The following is a 22,174-nucleotide window of genomic DNA, read 5'->3' as shown; positions in this document are numbered from 1 at the left end:
GTCTACTTCACCCTCCTCTAGGTGACAGCCAAACACCCCAGAAACGTGCTTTCTGGACCCGCGTGTGTAATTTCAGCGCCATCTTCCTCATGTGCGTCAACATTTTCTTCTATGCCTATTTTGCCTGATGCTGCCACCACACACATCAATGGGAAGGCGGGCGCTTCAAGACCTCAGGACCACCTTCCTTCCTGGGTTGGACATGAAGGCCCAAGGAAACAGAATGTGCCCACAGATAAACAGTGGGTCAATACCAAGTGTCTGACTGAGCCAGCAGACACGGAGCTCTGAAAATATAGTGGAGAATCATTTCAAAAACAGCACTTTAAAAAAAAATTCAGATATGGGGAGAAAGATTGACGTCCACTGGTTAATGTTTTATTTTGAATTTGCAGGTACTGGTTAGGAGCATAGGGTATGCCAGTCTCACAGCTTGGAGGGTCTTGAGACAGCCCTGGGCTCAGGGAGAACCCCGGGTGCCTGCAACCTAGGCTCTTCAAGGGACTAAAGACAGTCACAGAGGTCCTCTCTGTCTCTCTTTCTCTGTCCTTCTGTCTCTCGGTCTCTCCTTCTCTCTCTCTCTCTCTCTCTCTCTCTCTCTCTCTCTCTCTCTCCTCCCCCCACCAAAGCCCATCACCATGCTAGGCCTTGCCAAGACTGACTCAGTTTCCCCTATCTGTAGATGCTCTGACTCTGGAGGGCAGCAGCTCAGGATTCCTCCATGGCCAGGCACCACCCCCATGCACTGTGCATTCACTCAGTGCTGGCCATAATCTAGCTGTTCCTCCTGAACCTGCATAGCCAAGGCCTCCAAGCTGGGCTCTGCCTGTAGCCAACAGGAGGGGACCCACTACATTGCCTCTGTCCCTATCAGGCCTCTTCCAACAGGATTTGCCTCTATATAACCTCATTCCAGTGCTGGTGGGGTAAAGCCAGGAGGCCCCAAGCTGTTGGAGCGGGAGGAACTTTGCACTCTTATGGACATTGAGGTTGCCCAGGGCTAAGCCAGTTCCCAGTAACTTGCACAACCTGAAAGGCCTTTGGAAGATGAGTAGCACTTGGCTGTTCAAGGGAAGCGCTCTCTGAGCTGGGCCCCAGCCATCAGCAGTTGGTCCTCAAGTCTGGAGAGGATGGGCCTGGTCAATGGCAGGTGACTTCACACACAGAGACCAGTGGGAAGCAGTCAGGCCGGTGGGGGGGGGGGGCTTCCACTTCCAGCCTGGTGGTGACCAATATTGGTCCTGGTTAGTGTGAAGAAGCTGAGCCCAGAGCATCGCTCCTCTGCTCTTGTGTGGTCACAAGTGTACCGGTTGCACGTAGCTCCGTGGGAAGAAGCCCAGGCGCCCGCCTGCTCGGCCCCGCCACCAATGTGGGTCCTCACGCTCCACAACTTCCACGATGTCACCTCGGCGGAGGCTAAGCTGAGATGGGTCCTGTGCCAAGAAGTCAAACTGGGCCTGGGCAAAGCAAGCCCGGGATGGCTGTGGAGAAATAGGGGGCAGAATAGTCAGTGGCCTTTAGAGGCAGCAAGCTGCCTGTCCCCGGGAGCCCCGTGGGAGAAGTGAGCTCCTGCGGGGGGGCTGAGGGAGCACGGACCCTCTGCTGCTCAGGTAGTGTGTGGAACCTCAGTCCTGGGCCTCAGGTGGGATTTGGTGCCTGGTTCTCTCTGAGACCTATTCCCTCCCTCTGGGCCCACATACACAGGGTAACTGATGCCAGGCAAGGGAGTGCTTCATGGCTTAGAAGTTTCTGCCACAGCCCCCTCAGGCTTTCCAGAGTGGAAACCCTGCTCCTGCTCTCTGCTCTCAGGTCTGGCCGTGGCATCGGCTCATCTTTGGCTCCAGTGTCTTCCCTACGGCCCTTGCTAGGCATCTGCAGAGCCCAGCACAGGGTTCTCCTCGGCCTCTGCTGAGCCTGCAGAACTTCAAAACGTGATAGGATCAGTGAGCTCAGACCAGGAAGGAAGAAGTTCTCACCCTGCCCCCTGCCAATGGGTGACCCCAGGGCTCTGGCAGAGCCAGTACAGGGGGTTGAGGTCTCAGAAACCAGGAGCTTCCAGCTGACCTTAGCTCACCAGGCCGGGCATTGGAGCCTGGTGGACACTTTTGGGGTCTGAAATCACAGTGTATCTCTCCTGGTAAAGCAAACACAGTGAATGGAGGGGTAACTGAGGCCCAGCTAAGGGTTGAAATGACCCCTCCCCCAGGCCACACAGCAGGCTATCAAGAAAGAAGAGAAAAACACAAAGCCTGATTGTGCGAAGTTGGAGAACCTCCCCAAGCCTCGGCTGGAGTCACACTCCCCTCCCTCTCTAAGCACTCAAGTTCGAATATGTCCAGATCTTGATTTGTCCCAGCCTCTAAGCAAAACACCGTGCTGCGCTAATAACCCAGTCAGCTGGTGTCATCATCCTAATGAGAGTGAGAGCTGCCCCTGGCTCCCTGATGAAAGGGCAGGCTGCTGGCAAATTGCTGTTATTGTGAAGAGTAGGGGTGGATGGATCTCCTTGCATGCTGGGCCCAGCCCTGCCTTATCCCTGAGGGTCACACTGCCCACATCCATACAGGTTCAGCGCCTCCTTGGGGAACAGAGACCAGGAGTTCTCGTGAACTGGCTCGCTCTCAGCCTTAGTTTCCTCTTCTGTGTAACGGGAACGGCGAGGTGCTCGTACTGCAGAGCAGCAGGCTCACACCCCAGCCATGGGGAGGCTGAGGTAAGAGGATCACTGTGAGACTTCAAGGCCCATCTGTTCTACACAGTGCATTTCAGGCCAGCCAGAGACACACAGAAAGACCCTGCCTCAAAACAAAGATCCCGAAACCAAAACCCAAGTTAGTGCATAGAGAGCAGCTCAGGTGTGGGACTCAGCAGGCGCCCAGACATACATGCATTAACAAGCACTTATTGAGCATCTACTGTATACTCCAAAGTATTTTTGTGTTGGCAAAGTGGAGTCTCTGCACTGCCTCCACCTTCTATGCTGTCCTTCCCTGTCTAGTCCTTAACTGCTGTAGGGACCACACTCGTGTCACTTTGGTGACCTGGGCTGCTGGGGAATGCACGGAGATGCCCCTCGGACTCCGGCCTTCCAGTCCCAGCTTTACCTTGACCAGTGGTTGCTCATCACACAGGAAGATCTGTCGCCTCTTGGCGATGGTGGTGGTGCGGTAGAAGTCGACCAGCTCGTTGAGGGAGTTGAACTTCTCCTCCCACAGGAAGTACTTCCCCGAGGCCTCTCGAAGCACTTTGAAGTGCTGCACCTGGTCGCCATAGCTAGGGGGAAGACCCAATACCTCAGACCTGCCCCCACCTTTGGAGCCAGGCCCTGTTCTGAGGGAGAACTGGAGTCTAAGGAGGCAGAGAGACCAAGAGCCATCCTGGCAGCAGGATATGGGGTTCAGGGTATGGGTGCTGGACAAGGTCACTTCCTCGCTGCGTGACTCCAAGCAAGTTATTTACCTTCTCCGAACCTCTGCTTTCCTATAGAGATAACACTTCATTCAGATAAGAAAGCTGAACAACATTGGCTGGCATCCTCCCTGGGCTCCTCTGAGTCCCCTCTCCCACCTCTTCAGCGTCCCCACGGGGTTTTGACGTTCTCCCTCTTCCCTTGCCTCCCTTCCCCCTCCCCCCTCAGTCCTCACAGTTCTCTGGGGGGTTGAGTTCCAAGATCATCCTGACTCCCACCAAACTCTGTACCTATGAGAGACACTCAGATATTCCGAACATTCCATGTCCTCAGGAGACTTCCACGGCTGCCATGGCCTTCATGAAAGCCCCCCCCCCCCCCCCCCCAGCTCTTCAGATTCAAGAGCTGGCTCCTTGTCTTTGCTGGCCTCTCTGTCACCAACGGTCCCTTCCTTTTTCTGTCTTTGCTCAACCTTTCCAACCAATGCCACCCAACTGCACCAAGTCCCAGTCCCTGTAAACCAGACCATCCTGTTAGGGACCTGCCTGGGCCTCGCTAACAACCTGTTGCACACCAGGACAGCTTGCTAGCATGCTTGTCCAGAATGGCAGCAGCTACAAGTTCTGGGACCCCTTTTCTGTCACGAGGTGGCAGGTGCTGCCTCTTGGCCTAAAGCACAGTAGGGAAACTGAGGCCCCAGTCTAGTTGCAACCTGTTCAGAAATCCACAGGAAGGCTGGGTGGGGCTGCCTCTCGTCAGAAATGCTCATGGGAGCTCTCCGATTGATTACTGGCGGTGACAATGGCAGCCGTCACTCCCTTTGGGACAATATGTCCCAGATATTCCCAATGAGGGCTGCGCCCTCCAGAGAGACCAACCCCTTCCTGAGTTCTGTAGCCCCACCTGGAGGCCCTCCACAGCTCAGTCTCTCCCCAGCCCCAGGGCCGGGCTGCTTCACAGGGTTAACAGTGGAGATTTAGGATGAATGGGAGGACACTCCCTGCCCGGCCCAGTCTAAAGTCTGGAGAGGGCATCAGCTCCCGCCTGTAACCCCAGCAGGGTTTGTAACCCCAGAATCCAGTTTGAGGCTAGCCTGGACTACATAAGCAAACATCTCACTTGGCCTTCCTGTCAGAAAGAATTCATGCATTCCTATTCATGTTCAAGTCTCTGGTAAACTGTCCCCTCTGGAGAGCCAATATCACAATCCTCGCCGGGGTCAGGGTTCAACTTGGGTCCCTGCATCCTTATCCAGCCTTATTGCTTACATAATTCACAAAGGCTTTGCATACAGGCACCAGAATGGGGAGACAGAGCTTCCCTGAGGGTCTGAACAGCTCTCTGTGCCTTCAGCCTTTATCACAGAGCCGCCCTGAGGGTCCCTCACCAGGAACTTTGCTAAGGGCTTTTCCATGGGGGCTGTAGCGACCTGGCCTCGAGCCAGCCCTACCAGCAGCTTACCGCCCTGCTATGCTCCTTTGGAAGGGCCTGTTTCCCCAAAAGAAGGGTTCTGCTAGAGGTGCCACAAACCCTGAGAGTCACAAAACTGCTTATGAGCTGACAGCATAGTGTTTGCAGTGACTAAGCTGTAGGGTGGGCAAGGAACAGTATGTCCACCTCTCTGCCCTCGGGTGTAGCTGCGCGGGGAGGGGTCATTATAAGCAGCAGGGTGAGTGTGGCTAAGAGTGCAGAGAAAGGCAGGATGGGGTGGGGCGGGGCCGGCTCCGGACTCCTAAATTCTTGTTCCTCTATAAGCAGCTCAGAGCCTGGGGCTTGGAGAGTTTTGCAGGGAAATGCTCTTGGATCCCGTGGGAGAACTGGGGGACAGGGCATGGGGCCAGGAGTTCTAGAACTTTCCAACATGTCAGCTGGGAAATCTTCAGGCTGGGCAGTGTAACAGTCACTCACGGCTGTATGTGGCTTGTCTTGTCCTTTCTGCCACCTGCCCATAGCTGTCCCTGTTTCCCAGCTAAGGAAAGCTAGGCTGTCTGGGGGGGGGGGGTCTGTCCCTCTTTGTCACCATCCCACATCAGGACCCCACTCTGTCCCCAAGCCCCAGAGCTGAGTTCTGGAGAAGAGGCAGCATGGGCTGGACTCCTGGTGTCTGAAGTATGTCCTAGTATGTGTCTTTACCTATTCCCATCTCTGTGGAGGTGACTGCCAGCACCCCTTGCTGGGCAGCAGCATCTTGTGACCCCGACCCCAACCCCCCACTGACTGACTGTGCTGTGCCTGGTCCCTGCATCAGAAAGCTCAAGGTCTTAGTCAAGCCAGTCTTGCTCAGCAAGTTTTTCCTGCCTAGTGGCTGCAGCAGCAGCACCTGAGAGGGGAGCCAAGGTTGGGTGGGCAGGAGCCCATGCTGCCATTATCCCAGCTGAGGCTCACATGGGCCAGGTCTGGGCACTCACCGCTCTGTCCACTGGGGAACAAAAGGAGAGCAAGGGCCTTGCTGCAGCACACAGGGAGAACAGGGATGACCTGGGAAGGCCCGGGTGATGGGGAGAAAGCTACCTGCCAGGTCTCTGCCTCTCAGAAAATGGTCCACTAGGACACTTGAGCTCAGTAGCAAGTTTCTCGCCGCTCTCTAGGAGTGTTGGTTTCCTTACCTGCCCACTGGGATCTGGCAGCCCAGCCCTGCTCATTTTCCCCAGCCCCCATTATTTGCTAAACCTGTGCTCTTCATCACAGGAGTAGCACGCAGGGAACAAAAGACCTTTGTCCTAGTCTGTGGTGCTCCCAGGGACAGGACCTAGGCCACAGTGGGTGCTCCGTGTAGCACCGGTCTGATGGTATAGACAAGTGTGTGCCAACTCCGAGGTACACAAGAAAGGAAGCAAGACACTTTAATTGGGATCTATCTCCCATCAGCCATGACAGAAGGGTCTCGGGGGGGCTGGGTAGGAGTATGAAGGGAAAGTTAGGCAGAGAGGTGCCAGCCAATGGGCTCAAGGGGGTCAGCACCCAACGTGCATAAAACTACCTGTGACAACTTTGTGTGACTTGTGGGGGACTCATGCCAGGAAGGGTGGAGGATACCTATATTCCTGGTTGTCAGGTTGACCTCAGGATCACAGGTGAGGGATGACCACCAAGACAGGACCAGAGCCTGACTGAAGTCATACATCAGTCCCAAGCAAAACCAGGGGGAGACCAGGGCTCCCAGAACCCCCAACCAATTTGTCTTACAGAGAGCCCTGGGCAAGGGCAATGGGGCCAGAAGTGGCCTCTGAACAGGGGCTCCCCTTCAGGTCCACCTTGGGCCATAGTTAGTGTACATCCAGATCATAGCTCTGTTCGTACCAATGCCTACTTTACGGACAGAGAAGCCGAGGTTCCCAGGATAACTTGCCTGGATCTCAGGGCTAGGGGGTATGGGAGCTGGGGCTCCCATTCTGGGAGTCAGTTTCAAGATCCCTGGCCCAGCCTAGGAGGAAGCAAGGGTGGAGATGGCCACCTGGTGGCCCTAAGTGCAATCGCAGGGCTGAACTGGGGAAGCTCTGGCCACCCAGGCCTAACGTGGGTGGGTGCCCTAGGACTTCCTGGGAAGTGACTGGTGGGTGTGTGCCAGGGTTTCTTTGCGCATCGTGCGTTGGCTGAGCTCGCCTACTGAAAACCTATCCCAGCATACTGCCATCTCCCTTCCTGGTCAGGCTTGTTAACATCCAAACAGACCTCACTGTACGACCTCTGATGGGATCTTCACGCACACTGTTTCCTGTGCCTGGCACCCCCAGGCCCCAGCAGAGCTCCCACACATGCTTAAGGCCTGGTTCTGCCACCCCTTCTCCTCTCAGAGTATGTCCTCTGTTTGTGGACTTCCTTCCGCACCTACTCATGGTGGAGCTTCTGGGTCTATGTGTATCCGGTACTTCTGCCCCTGTCCCAGGGTGGCTAGCCAGGACCACCCTCCAAGGGCTGCCAAGGCAGCCTGGATCTGTGGGGAGCTCAAGAGGAGTGGGACGGGTCAGGTTCCTCTCTGCTCCTACTCTGAGCCGATCTGGGCCGGGTGCCCCTGTCTAGCTAGGTGACCTTGGGTCTCTGGGAAGCTTCCAAGAGTTACTGAGGTTGGGCTATCCTCCTGGCGGTGTCATCCCTAGGAGTCACTTTCTGCTGTGACCCTTAGGGAGTTAAGGGGCAGGGATGTCCAGGCCAGACTCGGGTACAGAACCTTCCTGTACATATGGTGCCAGATAGGCAAGGAAGCTGGAGAAGGTGTGGGGGACCTTCCTGGAGGAGCCAATGGCTGCTGCATGGTTAGGGTGGCTGCTAAGCAGCAGCGGGAGACAGAACACATGATGATGCACCGGGTTGTGGCCTTAGAGCGGTAGCCCCACCCTGGCGTGGGGTCTTACAGCTCCACCGGCAATCAGAACAGAGGGGAAAGACAGCGGCCCACAGGAGCTGCAGGGTCTTCACACACTGCCCTGATCCTCGGTATGTCTGTTGTGGAAAGCCACTGGCCAGAGGTCAAGTGTGGCCTGGGAGCAAGCATTCTTGAAGAGCCATAAATAGGCCACACCTTCCTCTGTCCCTTTAGCACAGTAGCACGACGTTGTCGCATTCCACTACCCCAGACACAGTCAGGCAACAGAGTCCTAAGCCATGTCACCAGGCCCTGACCCCACTCCCTTCCTCCTGCTTCCCTGCTACCTCCCTCCCCCCAAAATCCCTCCTCCTCACAGTCAGCAGGGGGGGGCCTGCTATGGATGGAACTTCATCCTCCCCTTCTGTACCCCTCATGACTCCCTGTTGCTCTGAGAGAAAACCCAAGCTGTGTACCAGTCCTCTGCCCTATGGTCCCCCTCGCTCTGCGTGTGACCCTGCTGCCCTCAGTCCCTTCTGCTTTGCCAGACTGCGGAGCCACCATGTTCATCCTAGTAAGCCACCGCACAGTCCCCAGTCCAGCACCCCTGTTTTGGCTCTTGTGGCCAGGCGCCTTCTTATAAGGTGTGAGTTCCTCCCTATGGAGTTAAGACAGCGTTCTGCTTTAGGTCTACTGACTCATTCTTCCAGTGACCTATTTTATCTGTGTGGAAACAGGCTCAGCAGGGTTAAGGAACTGGTCCTGTGCCACACAGCCACAAAGTGACAACATCAGAATTAGCTGTACCTGGCCTCAGAGTCGGTGCTCTCAACACAGACACTGTTGTCAGCAAGTGGTACCCTGTCGGCAGAACTTTCTGGTCACCAGCCTGGGGCCCCATTGGGCATCCTCCCCCCACTCTCTAACCATGAAACCTCCACGCTTGATTGCTGAGCCCTTCACCCAGCCAGTGGCTCTGCCAGGACTGCCCCCACCCCCGCCCCTGCTCCCACCCACTCTGCCCCGGAGCTCACTTCACGGAGACCGAGAACTCGCCAGGGGAACTCTCACTCTCCCTGATCAGGAAGGCTCCTAGGTGGTTGCGCTTCATCAGGGTCTCTTCGGCCAGCTGTCGAGAAATCCTGCCTGAGTACCACCTGTGGGGAGAGGGGGACCATGTCTGGAGGTATCCCTTAGGTCGATGGCAGGGCTGACCTTCATTCCCTCCTCAGAGGTGTCATTGTGACCATTTTGAGGAAATTGAGAAATAGGGAAGAAAATCAAGGTCACATAGGAGAGGCAGACCAGAGCTGAGGCAACCTGTCCCTGCTGTCCCTACCAGGCCAGGCAAACCCACACCCAAGACAGAAAGACCAGAGTCAGGTGCTTCACCAGCCGGCACGCCTGTCTGGTCTGTAGACAGAGATTATCTTTCTTTCTTTCTTTTTTTTTTTTTTTTAAAGATTTATTTATTTATTATATGTAAGTACACTGTAGCTGTCTTCAGACACTCCAGAAGAGGGCGTCAGATCTTGTTATGGATGGTTGTGAGCCACCATGTGGTTGCTGGGATTTGAACTCCGGACCTTTGGAAGAGCAGTCGGGTGCTCTTACCCACTGAGCCATCTCACCAGCCCCAATTATTTTTCTTTTTTAAGATTTATTTTCATTATTGTTTTAAATTATATGTGAGTCCAGAAGAGGGTGTCAGGTCTCCCAGAGTGGGAGTGAGCTGCCAGATGTAGGTGCTAGGAACCAAACATGGATCCCCTGCAAGAGCAGTATGTGCTCTCAAAACTATTTGTTTATTTCTGTGTGGGTGCATACATGTTCAGGAATGTACACACTACATATATGTAGACCAGAGGACGACCAGTCAGTTCTCCCCTTCCACCGTTCATGTCCTGGGGACTGAAATCAAGTCACTGGACTTGGTGAGAAGTGCCTTTAATCACAGAGCTGTCTCACTGGCCCAGTACAGAATTTTAAAAGTTAAAAAAGCATAGAATTAGCCGGGCGTGGTGGCGCACGCCTTTAATCCCAGCACTCGGGAGGCAGAGGCGGGCGGATTTCTGAGTTTGAGGGCAGCCTGGACTACAAAGTGAGTTCCAGGACAGCCAGGGCTACACAGAGAAACCCTGTTTCAACAAACAAACAAACAAACAAATAAAAATAGTGCCCCCCCCTGCCCTGTGTCTCTCCCGAGTACGAGCAGACTTGGAACAGAACTGCACCCACTAGGTCTTGGGACTCTTGCAAGGTTGGAACAGCCTCTCCTAGCCTCTCCTGGGGTCCTTCCTGTCTGCTGGGCTAGCCAGCCTCAAGGGCCTTTCACTCACTTGCTGACCCTAGGGTATTGTATTGAATTACTAGGCTAGAGTGCTGGATCTAGAGAGGATTCTCTGGGAGGTGGGGGGTCCTCATGAACTGGAAACTGCCTGCCATGCCTAGACATAACTCTAAAATCCACGTTGGAACTTGGTCTCAGTGGTGGCTATTTTTGGTTGTCAACTTGACTACATCTGGAATTAACTAAAACCCCCAAGTAGAGGGCACACTCGTGAGGGATTGTTGCTTAATTCGAAGTGGAAAGATCTACTTCTGATCTGAATCTCTGAGGTAGGAAGACACACTTTTAATCCAGATCTTTGGAACTAGGATAACCCACTTCTAATCTGGCCACACCTACTGAAAGCCTATTTAAAGATATGGAGGAAGATATCTTTGCTCTCTGCCTGCTTGCCATTGACTTGCTAGCAAGTCCGTTCCTTCATTGATTGGCATCAGAGCCTGATTCTGCAGGATTCCAGTGTGTACTGAATCAGCTGAGACATCCAGCTTTGTTGACTGAGCAACTACTGGCTTCTTGGACTTTCTGGTCATAGCCAGTCATTGTTAGATTCTAACTGGAAGAGACAGAGAGGGAGAGGGAGAGGGAGAGCGGAGAGAGAGAGGGAGAGCGGAGAGAGAGAGGAGAGAGGAGAGAGAGTGAGAGAGAACCCTAATACCTACAGCAGAGATGAAAAGTGGGAACACTGGGTGACAGGGTCATGGGGGGACTGGTCTAGTAGGCTGTGAGTTATGGAGGAGGGTTCACCTGCTTGAAGGACAGTTGAAGGAAGTTCTAAATCTCAATTTTCACCACTCCATCTTGTACTGGGGTGGACACTGGAAGCCAGGGAGGACTGAGGTCTCCTGAGAGGCTGCTTAGCGAGTCTGAGGTTCGCCCCCACACAGCTGCTCTCGTGGGCTTTCTGCCCCTCTCTGGTGACTCATGAAGGGCCTCCACCACCAGCTGCAATCCCAGTCTACTTCTTGCAGGCTAAGTGATCCTAGACAAGCCAGAGTCTCTCTGTGCCTCTCCTGGTCTATAAGGGGATGGGTTTGTCCTTGTTTGTTTGTTTGTTTGTTTGTTCGTTCGTTCGTTTGTTTCTGAGACAGGACTTCTCTGTGTAGCCTTGGCTGTCCTGGAACTTGCTCTGTTTACTGGGCTGGCCTCAAACTCAAGAAATCCATCTGCCTCTACCTACCAAGTGTTGGGATTAAAGGTGTGAGCCACCACCGCCCAGCCTATAAGATGATGTTAATAGTTCCCACCTAGGCGGGCAGTGGGCAGCTATACGAACAGCTGAAGGTGTTTTACCTCCCGCTTTCGTAATATGCTTCATATCCTACCTCCCACACATCCCTGGGCCTGTTTCTGTTATCCCTGGCAAACTTCTATTTGAACCTCCAGGCCCAGGGGTTTTTGCTGTTGCTGAGTAGCCCTCCCTGCCCCTACAACCACCTCCCTGCCCTCCAATTCCCCTGAGAATAGAGGACCTGCATCTCCAGATCCAGGGACAGAGGACATCCTGGGGCTCAGGGAAAGAGTGGACCTGCCATAGGTAGAAGAAGCCTTCTAGGGCTACACACATCTCTCTCCCCACCACCAGATTCAGAGCCTTCGTATCCAAAAGGGGGTGACCCTCACAGCTGTTTTGGGCCAGGGTAGGGCCTAAGATGACCAAACTGGGCCAGCTAGTCAGCATGTCCCCTAGGATCTGGTGACCACCTGATCATGACCCTGCTTGATCCAAGTATAGGCAGGTACCAATACTTCCAGGCACCAGGGGCTTGGGTTCCTCGACTCTTGAGTATCCTGATGAACCCTCCTTTGTCCTGGCCTCCATGACAGCCTGACTGCATGGGACTGCAGCCCTTGCAATCCCTCTCCAGGCCCTAGGTCAGGTCTGTTCAGCAGTTCAGACTCTACAGCCTTCCAACCTCTGCCTTTAAGCCCTTCCTGTGGCCGGCCACCCAGGTGACCGCAGCCTGAGCTCCTGCATGCCCCAGCCCTCACCTGGCTAGCACCCAGGCAGCATGCTATGCTTTTCTTCCCCTGTGTCCCCCTCCTGTCTCTGGCAGGAAAGCCAAGCGGAGTGATTAGGGATGGGGACCCGGAACAGGTGTTGCCACCTCCGGCACAGCAGAGGAAGCCAGAGGTGGCAGCAGCTTTGGAAACAAGCAGAAAAAAAAGACAAAGAGGAAGTACCCTTTGGGCTCCCTCCCTGTGCCTCCTTCCCTTCCACCCAGCCACACAGCACAGCTTCCACCCGCACCTGGCACCTTCATGCCTCCCTTGTCTTGGCGCCTGTCCCCTGTACTAAAGGTTCTGCTCATCTCTTTCCTTGCCTCATTCTGGCTTCCTCCCTCTTTCCACCTTCCCCCGAAAATGCCAAAAGCCATTGCCCTTGTCTATACAGCCAACTCCTATGTATCCCTCAGCATCTCACTCATTGCCACCTTTTCTGAGAGGCACACTGATGCTGCCTGCCTTTCTACACACACATACACACACACACACACACACACACACACACACACACACACACACACACNACACACACACACACACACACACACACACACACACACACACACACACACACTGTATATATACTTTCTGTGCCCCATGCATCCCACTGTTCTGATACCCTGTCCCTGTGTCTGGCTCCCTGGAATCAGATTGATGACTCAGATGCCATTTAAAGTATATCCAGTTGGTGTTCAAGGATCCTTTAGCTGCCCAGACGTTCTGAGAGCAATATTGGATGCCATCTGCTAAGAGCCTGACCTAGGTCCCAGACCTGAGATATCTGGGCCAAACTGGACTTCTATCCAAGTCCCAGACCAGTCAGCCAGTGCCCATCTTCTTGGGGTGTGTTGTACCCCAAGCAGCTTGGCTCTGGCAAGGCAAGGTGGGGTCGAATCGCCTCCAGGTGGATGGTGGCAGTGGTGACTACTCACGGGTGTGGCTTTACACGGATGTAGTTCTTGGGAACAAACCCCTCGGCTCCTCGGAGCTCGGCCTTGTACCAGTTCTGGTCATCTTCCATGTTGAGGATCTGTAGGAAGGAACAATATGTCTACTTGGCCACCTGCTGAGGATGCCCCCAGGCCTTTCCCAGAGGACAGAGCCCTGGATGGGGACCTATGGCATCTCACAGGTCAAGCCTGCCTACTGGCAGGTGGACATCTACACCTTCTATCCAGACCCCCAGGGGCCTCGGGGAAAGGGAGTAGACTTGTGTTCTTTGGTTCTTGACTGAGCTGTGTTCGCAGGGTATGACCACTGAGATATGATATGAAGGCCCCCAGATGAGTCAGAGAGCTCCAACAGGTCACATATATTTAGTGTTTGGGATGACAGTGAGGATCAGGAGTAGGGGGACAAACAAAAGATCCCATGTTCTTCTGATGAGGCCAGTTCCCAGAGTCAGGTCCAGATACTTAGGCCCCACAGATACCCTCCAAGTCTGTGGCCCTGTCACCCCAGGTGAACTAGCTGGAACTAGGTAGAGAGTCACTGGGTGAACCACTGAAGGGTGGAAAGCAGGAGGGGACAGCATCCTCCATGCCATGGGTACGTTTGCTCTGGGTCACTCCAGTTCTCAAACAAGCTGAAGAAGCTGCCATCACCAAGTGCTGTCCCTCAGACAGGCTTAGAGAAGGGCCAGGGCAGCATACACAGTCCCTACAGTTGGTATGGAGCATTGGCAATGCTGGCCTTGGGAGCCATGGTCCACTGGCTCTCACCCCACTGGACTCCTGCCTTGTCCCTGGCGCCAAGCCTGAGCCCCTTCTCTGCTTAGGAGCAGGCTGCAGAGCTGGCTCCCCTCTGCACCGGGGCAATAGAAACGGGGAAATTGCTATGTCTACATGTCTGCATGTATGATCTGCAAGTGAAAAGCAGCTAAAAGGCTGGGCTTGTGCCTCAGCCCAGTCCTGAGCCCCCACCCTGGGGGAGGCACTGAAGCCAGGCTGAGCCCTTCCGCCCTTCCTTCCTTCCTGGCCTGAAGAAGGTCAGCAGTGCTGGGCAGACGGAAGCGGGTAGTTGGACAGATGGAAGCGGGTAGCTGGCTCAGAACCACTTTCACTCTAAATGAAACGATTCCCCCAATGTGGCCACAGCTTGAGAAAGAAATTCTAGCCAGTGCTTTTGAGCTCTGGCTACTTTTGTTGTCTCTAGGGATTTGGCTCCAACTAGCTGGAACCCTGCACTCTCTTAGCTTATCTGTTAATGGGCATAGCTGTGACCAACCACCTAATGTCTCATGCTGTAGTTCCCATGTGGACACTGTGCCCTCAACCCCAGCCATGCGCTGTGCTTCCATCCATCTCTTTGTGCAGACCAGGGATGCTTCTATGCTTACCTTGCTGGATTCTTATTGTTGACAGAGCCCTGGACCTTTGGAGCTGTGAGACCCCCTTCCCCAGAGAACACCCTTCAGGTTAGTACTGCATCCTAGGTCAAGCTCAGAGCCTGCCTGTCCCACCACTGGCCCTGACTGCTGCTGGCCTTCCTACTGCCCCCAGATGCAGTCACTGACAGCTTTCCTGAGCACCTATCGGGGTGCAGACAACAAAAGAAGCCTGGAGGTGCTATGAATGATAGGAGCCTGTCCCCGAGGATGCCTTAAAGAAGGTGAGAGACAAACAACAGCTTCGTCCAGCAAGGAGTGTCAGGGAGCCACTGTCTGGACAAGGAGCTGCCAGAGGGGCACACAGAGTGCTCAAGAAAAGCACGTGCGCACATGTGCACGTGCACACGCGCGCGCTCACACACATGCACGTGGGAGGTGCCCCAATTTACAAGAAAAGACCAGCTAGTTTGGTGGCCCATGCCTGTCACCCCAGCCCTTAGAAAGCTGGAACAGGAGGATTTTTGAGTTCCAGGTCTGTTTGGACTACATGGTTAGACCTGTTTGTGGTTCTCCATCCGTCACCGGCAAAAGGAAAAGAAAAAGAAATCAATGATGAAAAGATGGGACAGTGTCCAAGGTAGAGGGAATAGGGGGTCAGTGTCCAAGGTAGAGGAAATAGGGGGACAGCCAGGGCAGAGGCCCAACTCAGGCTCCTTGAAAAAAGGGCATGGGTCTGAGGAGCAGTGCACTAGCTCCATGACCAGAGGGGGAGGGCAGGGAGAGATGCTCAGATTCCAGGCAGGAGTCCAGAGCTGGAAGGTTTGAGGGGCAGGCCGCTAGAGTGCACGGTACCATTAGCTTCCCAGGGAGATATCAGTCTGAGTCCCTGGGGCAAGCTAATCATGGAGAGATTGTGTGTGTGTGTGTGTGTGTGTGTGTGTGTGAGAGAGAGAGAGAGAGAGAGAGAGAGAGAGAGAGAGAGAGAGCGCAGCACCATGCTTGTTCTCTAGCTAACATTGGCTTCTGTATACCTGGAAGGACCTGCCTGCCAAAGAGGGCCTTCATCCCTGGTGAGAATCACTCAGGGCCACATGTCCTGAGAAAGCCTATGGTCTAGGGGGTTTCCACCTACGTTTTCTGAGCAGCACCTGGAGAGGAAGTTGTGTCCCCACCTGCAAGCTGGCACCACTTGGTGTGACATAGTTACACCCACCAGAACCCACCAGGGGAGGGGCTGGACACCAGCATACAGGGTAGCCCTAGCCAGACAGGAAGGAGCTGCCGTACGCAGGGCTCTAATGTTTCTAAGCTACCGACAGCAGGGAGAGACTATAGTGAGGTAGGGAAGCACCCTGGGGTCAAATTCAAAACGATGCTAAAAAAAAAAAAAAATATCTCATAACAAAGATACTGAGTAGCATTTAACACAGTATGTTAACAAATTGAAATGCATAGGAAGTGTGGATGGGTGGTGGTCGGTACTAATATATCAAACCAGTTCATCGTGACCATGGCTAGCGGCTGGCTGCTGGCTGCAACAGTAGGGATGTCCCCCTTTTATCTGTGCAGTTTTCCTGCCAGTCTGAAGCAAGTCTAAGGCCTAGCCAGTTAAAATCAACACAGGAAGGGTTACAGGAGCCGCCAGGAGCAAGGACCGTGAAGTGAGACCTAGAGGGAAAGTGTTTGCCCAAGATGCACAAGGTCCTGAGTTTAATCCCTAACACTGCAAGAAAAAAGGGCAGGGCTTCTGTGCATGCACCTCTATTCTGGCACCGAGGAGGCGAAGCAGGAGGATTACTGCAGGTTTGAAGCTAGCCTGGGCTACACAGTGAATTCAAGGCCAGCCTGGACTTCACAAGGCTGAAAAACAAGAAAGAGGGCCAGGGAGATGGCTCAGTAGACAAAGGCACTTGCTGCCAAGCTTGATGGCCTGGGTTTGATCCCTGGGACCCACATGGTGGCTCTACAAGACATTCCCTGACCTCTACACACACACACACACACACACACACACACACACACACACACACACACTAATAAGTCTAATTTTACACACACACAAAAGAACATGCAAATAAACAAAAACAATGTGATTTTGCACTTGGACAACCTTACCAAGTCTGCACGCTCAGCAATTTCAGGTGCTCTGGGATGGAAAGGATGGGCTTCGGCCCCACCCCCACCCAGCTAGTGCTAAGTCCTTCCACAGAGTGTGCACCCCCAGCCCCCCCAGAAGGGAAGCTGCCTGGAGGAACCGATCCTGTCTGCCTGGCTGTTTGCTTTCTCATGATTAGCTGGAGTCTAGACCTGGACCTAGGACCTGCTGCTAGATGCTTAAGAGTCCTGTCTGGCTATAAAGGGAGTTTCTGGGCCATACAACAGATTGTTTTTCATTTATTCATTTTGAGAAGGGATTTCCAATGCTGTCCAGGCAATCACTTCAACATCAAGAGTGCCATCTGGACTACCGCCAAAAAAAAAAAAAATTTTTTTTTTTTTTCAAGACACAATTTCCCTATGTGTAGTCCTGTCTATCATGGAATTTTCTCTGTAGACCAGGCTGGCCTCAAACTCACAGAGATCTGCCTGTTCCTGCCTCCCAAGTGCTGGGATTAAAAGCGTGCACCAATTACCACCTGACTCCTAGTGCAAAAATGTAAAGCTTTTTATATTCATCTAGATCAGTGGTTCCCAACCTGTAGGCTGCAACCCCTTTATGGGTCAAACAACCCTTTCACAGGGTTGCCTAAGACCATTGAAAAACACAGATATTTACATTACAATTCACAACAGTAGCAAAATTACAGTTAGGGAGTAGCAACAAAAATAATTCCATGGTTAGGGGTCACCACAACATGGGGACCTGTATTAAAGGGTCACAGCATTAGGAAGGTTGAGAACCACTGCCATAGATCATTATGTCACTTCACTCGTCTGCCACCCCAACGGGAAGGTACAGATCTCCCTGTGCTCTTTGCAACCTTGGAGGTTTCACTGTTGTTTTCAAAAGCAAGTTGCTTTTAAAGCAAAGTGGTGCGGGCACAGTGGTGAACACAGTCGGTTACAGCACGAGGGAGGGAGAGGCAGAGGCCAGCCAGGGCTGCAGAGCGAATTCCAGGACAGCCAGGGCTACACAGAGGAACCCTACCCCTACGTCAAAAAATCAGGCCAAACCAAACCAAACCAAACCAACCCAAACAAGACAAAAGAGCTCTTTGCATATTATTGTCATTTAAGTTAGGAAGGTTTTCTTAGTCTGAGCTACTTCTGTGTCTCTTCTGCTTGCCCAACAGGCCCAGAGTCTTCCCTTCCCTCTCATACTTCAGTCAAACTCTTCAAACAGGTCAAGGCCCTGCTTTGAGGAGCCTTCCGGAAAGCTGTTTCTGGACTCGGTGCTCCCTCTCCCCCAGGCTCTGGGCTGGGTGCTCTCTCTTTCCCAGGCTCTGGGCTGGGTGCCCTCTCTCTCCCAGGCTCTGGGCTGGGTGCCCCCTCTCTTCCAGGCTCTGGGCTGGGTGCCCTGTCTTCCCCAGGCTCTAGATTGGGTGCTCCCTCTCCCCCCAAGGCTCTTTGCACAGGCAGCTCTTTCAGTCTCCAGGTTCCCACACCTCTTTTGAGAACAATTCTTCTCTCTTGTTCCAATTTCCTCACCTACAAGCAGCCCTCCCAACCCTCAGCCTCCTGCCTCACTCCCCATGCCCTTGCATGAAGCTTGGCTAAGCCTGGTGTTTGTCAAACGAGTGAAGGGAGAAGCTGCCCCCCAAGGTCTGCCAACTACCCATAGCCTCTTGTGCGTTCCTTCCGCTCCCTCACTAAAAGCCAAGTGTGCACGCTGCCCCTGCCTTGTGCCTTCAGGTCCCCCAAATTCTCATGACTTATGGTGCATAGAAGGACCCCCCTCCTCTTTCTCAGTAGACTCTTAGCAAAGTGATCCCCGGCTTGTTGGAAGGTTGTGACGGAGGAGGCTTTTGCTCTGCACAGTAGGTACCCCAGGGACCGCACTGGCTCCTCTGACCCCAGGCCAGAATCTTCCACACAGCATTGCTACTTTTTATGGGCCAGCTACCCTCCAGCCTCTAGTGTGTGTGAAAGATATAGCCCATGCTGATTTCCAGAGTAGCTGAGGCCTCTGAACTGAACTTGGATCTGGACAGTCTCCCACCCCAGACCTTTCTGAGGCCAAACTGGTTGAGTGTGCATAGGACCAGAGCCGACAGCTTAGGTAGATATGGGTGCCAGCACCTTAGCTTGAAGAAGGGGGTGCACAAAGGCATGTGGTTGCTTTAGAACCCCAGCTTAGAGCTTTAGACACCCAGGGGACTGAACAAAGAAAGGCCCAGGAGTTAAAGCAATAGAGATTAGTTCACACCACACTACACACATACAGACACCTTGCTGTGCCTCACTCACTGCAACCAGGCAGTGGTCTTCCACAGCCAGGAGCTCCACATTGAGCCTGGGACCCATGTTCAGGATGGCTCTAAAGAGTCTGTCTCCATGCTTGAATCTTTGGGTCGGGGCTCAGGGTGGTAGCCATGTAGCCCTGTGTCTGTTGTGCCAGGGGGTCACAGAGGGGCAATGGAGGGCACAGGATGGGCCACTAGCATTCTAGTGTCCATGGTTCAGCATGGCCACTCTCGTGTGGCCCCTCGGCTCTCCTGTCATACTCGAACTTCTAAGTAAGGGCATCCCAGGTAGAGATTTCACACTCGTGTGTCCAAGGACTTGGAAGGCCACCACTGCGATTGAGAGTGGCTCAGGTGAGAACAAATGAAGTGTATAGTTCTATTTCTCCTTTCCCATCAATACAGCTTAATCCCAGCTATGTTAGTCCAATGAAGTTAGGATGTCTGCTTATTTTAGACTCTCTCTCTCTCTCTCTCTCTCTCTCTCTCTCTCACACACACACACACACACACACACACACACACACATACATGATTTCTGCCTCTGTGTCTCTGCTTCTCTCTCTCTCTCTCTCTCTGTTATTCATCTCAAAATTTGTCTATTAAACTTATTTTCTTAAAAAACAAACAAACAACCCCTAGAAAACTGTGGGATTGAGGCAACTCCCACCAGGCACTGTGGCCTCAGACTCTCAAATGACCCCAAAGGAAGGATCAGTAATAAACACTACTCCAGTTTCCTAAATGAGGAAACTGCAGAGGACAGAGGCAGCTAATCTGCGCCTGTCCCTCACAGCCCAGACTCCCAGGACGATCTGGGGTGCTGGTTCCAACCCTACCAGCCCTGTTAGCCCACTCAGGCCAGCTCCAGCCCTCTGTACCTTAAGCGTGTCCCCCTTGTTGAAGGCCAGCTCGTCACTCTCGGTGGCCTGGAAGCTGTACAGGGCCACGGACTCCATCCCACTGTCCCTGGGCTTCAGCTGAGGACCCAGCAGCTACAGCTTCCTGCTTCCTGCAGGAGAGGACCACTTCCTTTGTTTTGAGTATTTGTTCTTTTGAAGCTGCAGCCGGAAACTGCCCTTGATGGGGGAGAAACAGGAAGCAAAGACATGTCACCCTTGTCATAGCTCAGAGAGGGTGTGCTCATAAGCCCACTTTGGCTGTGGGGGGAGTCCCCACTATTGGACAATGGAGAGCTGTCTCGTGCTAGGCCTCTGTCTCTCAGCCTTCACATTTCTTATTTGTCTTACATGGCATTTCTATGGCTGTGAAAAAAACACCAAAACCAAAAGCGACTTGGGAGGAAAGGGTTTGTTTGGCTTAGATTACAGTCTATCAGGAAAGCCAAGGCAACAACCTGGAGGCAGGAACTGAAGCAGAGACCACGGAGGGACACTGCTTACTGGCTCGCTTCCCATGGCTTGCTCAGCCTACTTTCTTATACACCCAGAACCACCTACCCAGGGGTGGAACTACCACAGAGAACTAGACTCATCCACACCAATCATCAATCAGGAAAACTTGTCTACAGATTTGTCTACAGGCCAATTCTCAACTCAGATTACCTCTTCCCAGATGACCCTGGCTTGTGTCAAGTTGAAGAGAAAATCTAACCAGGACAACTACTGACACCTGTAGCGAGATTCCTAAGCACCTACTACCTCAGACTTCCAACCATCACCTCCACACAGCTCCCTCATGTACCCTCTTGGGTATTCCACTGCAAGCAAACTCCAGGCTCCACCCACTGTGGTGGGCACACCACCCTTTCCTACTTGCCCAGGAAGCTCCTATTCACCCATCAAAACCTCGCTTATAAGGCCCCTGCTGTGTTTTAAACATTGGGTACCACCTGAGCTTTCTGTGGCTTGTGGTCCGAAGGCATTACAGCTGTGCGACTGTTAAGGGCTGTGACACTGGTGCGGACAGCAGTCTTGTGAGTCCTAGGGGGGCAAAACACAACATGAAGAAACACAGCTATACATTTGCAACCAGAGTTCTCCACACGGAACCACCGAGAACCAGTATTCTCCAAACACACAGGGACAGCTAGAGAACCCAGGCTGTGGGATGGGAACCAGATGGATCCAGATGAAGTCAGAATTTTTATTTTTTATTTATTTATTTATTTATTGACCAGGCTGGCTTTGAACTCAGAAATCTGCCTGCCTCTGCCTCTCAAGTGCTGGGATTAAAGGGGTGCGCCACCACTGCTGGGCAGATTTTTTTTTTTTAATGAAGGTTGTTTCCTAAAGGATGGGGATGGCCCAGTGGGTAAGAGCACAGGCTACTCTTCCAGAGGGTTTGACTCCCAGCCCCTACATAGTGGCTCGCAGACATCTGTAAACTCCAGCTCTAGAGGCTCTGCCACTCTCTTTTGGCTCCTGTGAGCACCAAAAACACATGTATGTGCTCATGCTGTCAAAACATTCATAAACACACACACACACAAATCTCAAGAGAGAGAATTATATGTGTATGTATACATGCATATATACGTGTGTGTGTGTGTGTGTGTGTGTGTGTGTGTGAGAGAGAGAGAGAGAGAGAGAGAGAGAGAGAGAGAGAGAGAGAGATTTCTAAAGGCATTCCTCTGTGTCCCTGACTGTCTTAGAACTCACTGTATAGACTAGGCTGGTCTCACAGAGATCCATCCACCTGCCTCTGCCTCCAGAGTGTTGGAATTAAAGCTGTGTTCCGTTTTGCCGAGCCATGTTTTTATATTTTTAAAGAACATTCCTGTCTAAAATTTTAAAATTTAATTTTCATAAACCAGAATATGCATAGCTAGGTATATCAGAGTGACATTGCTGAATGAGGTGCATTATAAATAATTCTCCTCCCCTTTATTTCCACCCCTCCCTCTCCTCCAGCCCCTCCTTCCTGATTCATGTCATTGTGACCTTTGCACTCATCCACCCCCTCTCTTCCTCAGAACCTCTTTTTACTCTCTCTCTCGGTTTCCTTTCTGGTGTCTTAGGCGTTGCCTACATTTCCCCTCATTTGGTGCATGTATATTTTACAAACTACAATCCACATATGAGAAAGAACATGAAGTCTTTTCTTTCCAAGCTTGGGCCACCTCGTTTAATGCAATACTTTCTAGCACCTTCTGTTTCTCTGAAATTTTCAGTTTTCTTTGAAGATTAACAGATTTCCACCATGTATGTACGTATGTACCACATTGTCATGACCTGGGCATCATTTTGACAGACATATAGACTGATTTCTGTGTCCCAGCCATTATGTTAAAGCAGCAATGGCCATGGGTGTACGATATCCCTGTGGTAGGCTACAGTCCTTTGGGACGTGCCCTGGAGTGTTGTAGCTGCATCATACGGTGGTTCTAATCTCAGCTTTTTTTTTTTTTTTT

General features: G+C 52.7%; 2 protein-coding genes across 2 annotated transcripts in view; one reads left to right on the top strand and one right to left on the bottom strand.

Annotated features, from left to right (window-relative positions):
• The window catches only part of Slc5a10 (solute carrier family 5 member 10), a 47,627-nt gene extending 47,257 nt beyond the window's left edge, over positions 1-370 (top strand). Inside the window, exon 15 of the mRNA XM_021211954.2 lies at positions 22-370. Within this exon, the coding sequence (XP_021067613.1) occupies positions 22-128 (107 nt within the window). The 3' untranslated portion in view covers positions 129-370. The remainder of the gene's footprint in view (positions 1-21) is intronic.
• Positions 353-19,846, bottom strand: Grap (GRB2 related adaptor protein). Its single transcript, XM_021211952.2, has 5 exons — positions 19,683-19,846; positions 13,002-13,099; positions 8,747-8,869; positions 3,105-3,273; positions 353-1,481 (listed from the first exon to the last, which is right to left on the bottom strand). Exons 1-5 carry the CDS (start codon positions 19,758-19,760, stop codon positions 1,296-1,298), a joined length of 654 nt encoding a protein of 217 aa, XP_021067611.1. The 5' UTR covers positions 19,761-19,846; the 3' UTR covers positions 353-1,295.
• Between the last annotated feature and the right edge of the window lie 2,328 nt (positions 19,847-22,174).

Source organism: Mus pahari, chromosome 14, assembly GCF_900095145.1.
Source record: "Mus pahari chromosome 14, PAHARI_EIJ_v1.1, whole genome shotgun sequence".
Classification (NCBI taxonomy): Eukaryota; Metazoa; Chordata; class Mammalia; order Rodentia; family Muridae; genus Mus; species Mus pahari.
This window is presented reverse-complemented; position numbering and strand designations above follow the sequence as displayed.

Bases quoted from the DNA above. Each gene is read 5' to 3' on its own strand.
- Grap (XM_021211952.2), bottom strand. From the start codon at position 19,760: ATGGAGTCCGTGGCCCTGTACAGCTTCCAGGCCACCGAGAGTGACGAG. The intron at 8,870-13,001 runs GTGAGTAGTCAC...CTCTCCCCACAG, and splicing joins ATCCGTGTAAAGCCACACCC to GTGGTACTCAGGCAGGATTT. The intron at 1,482-3,104 runs GTAAAGCTGGGA...ATTTCTCCACAG, and splicing joins ATGAGCAACCACTGGTCAAG to CCATCCCGGGCTTGCTTTGC.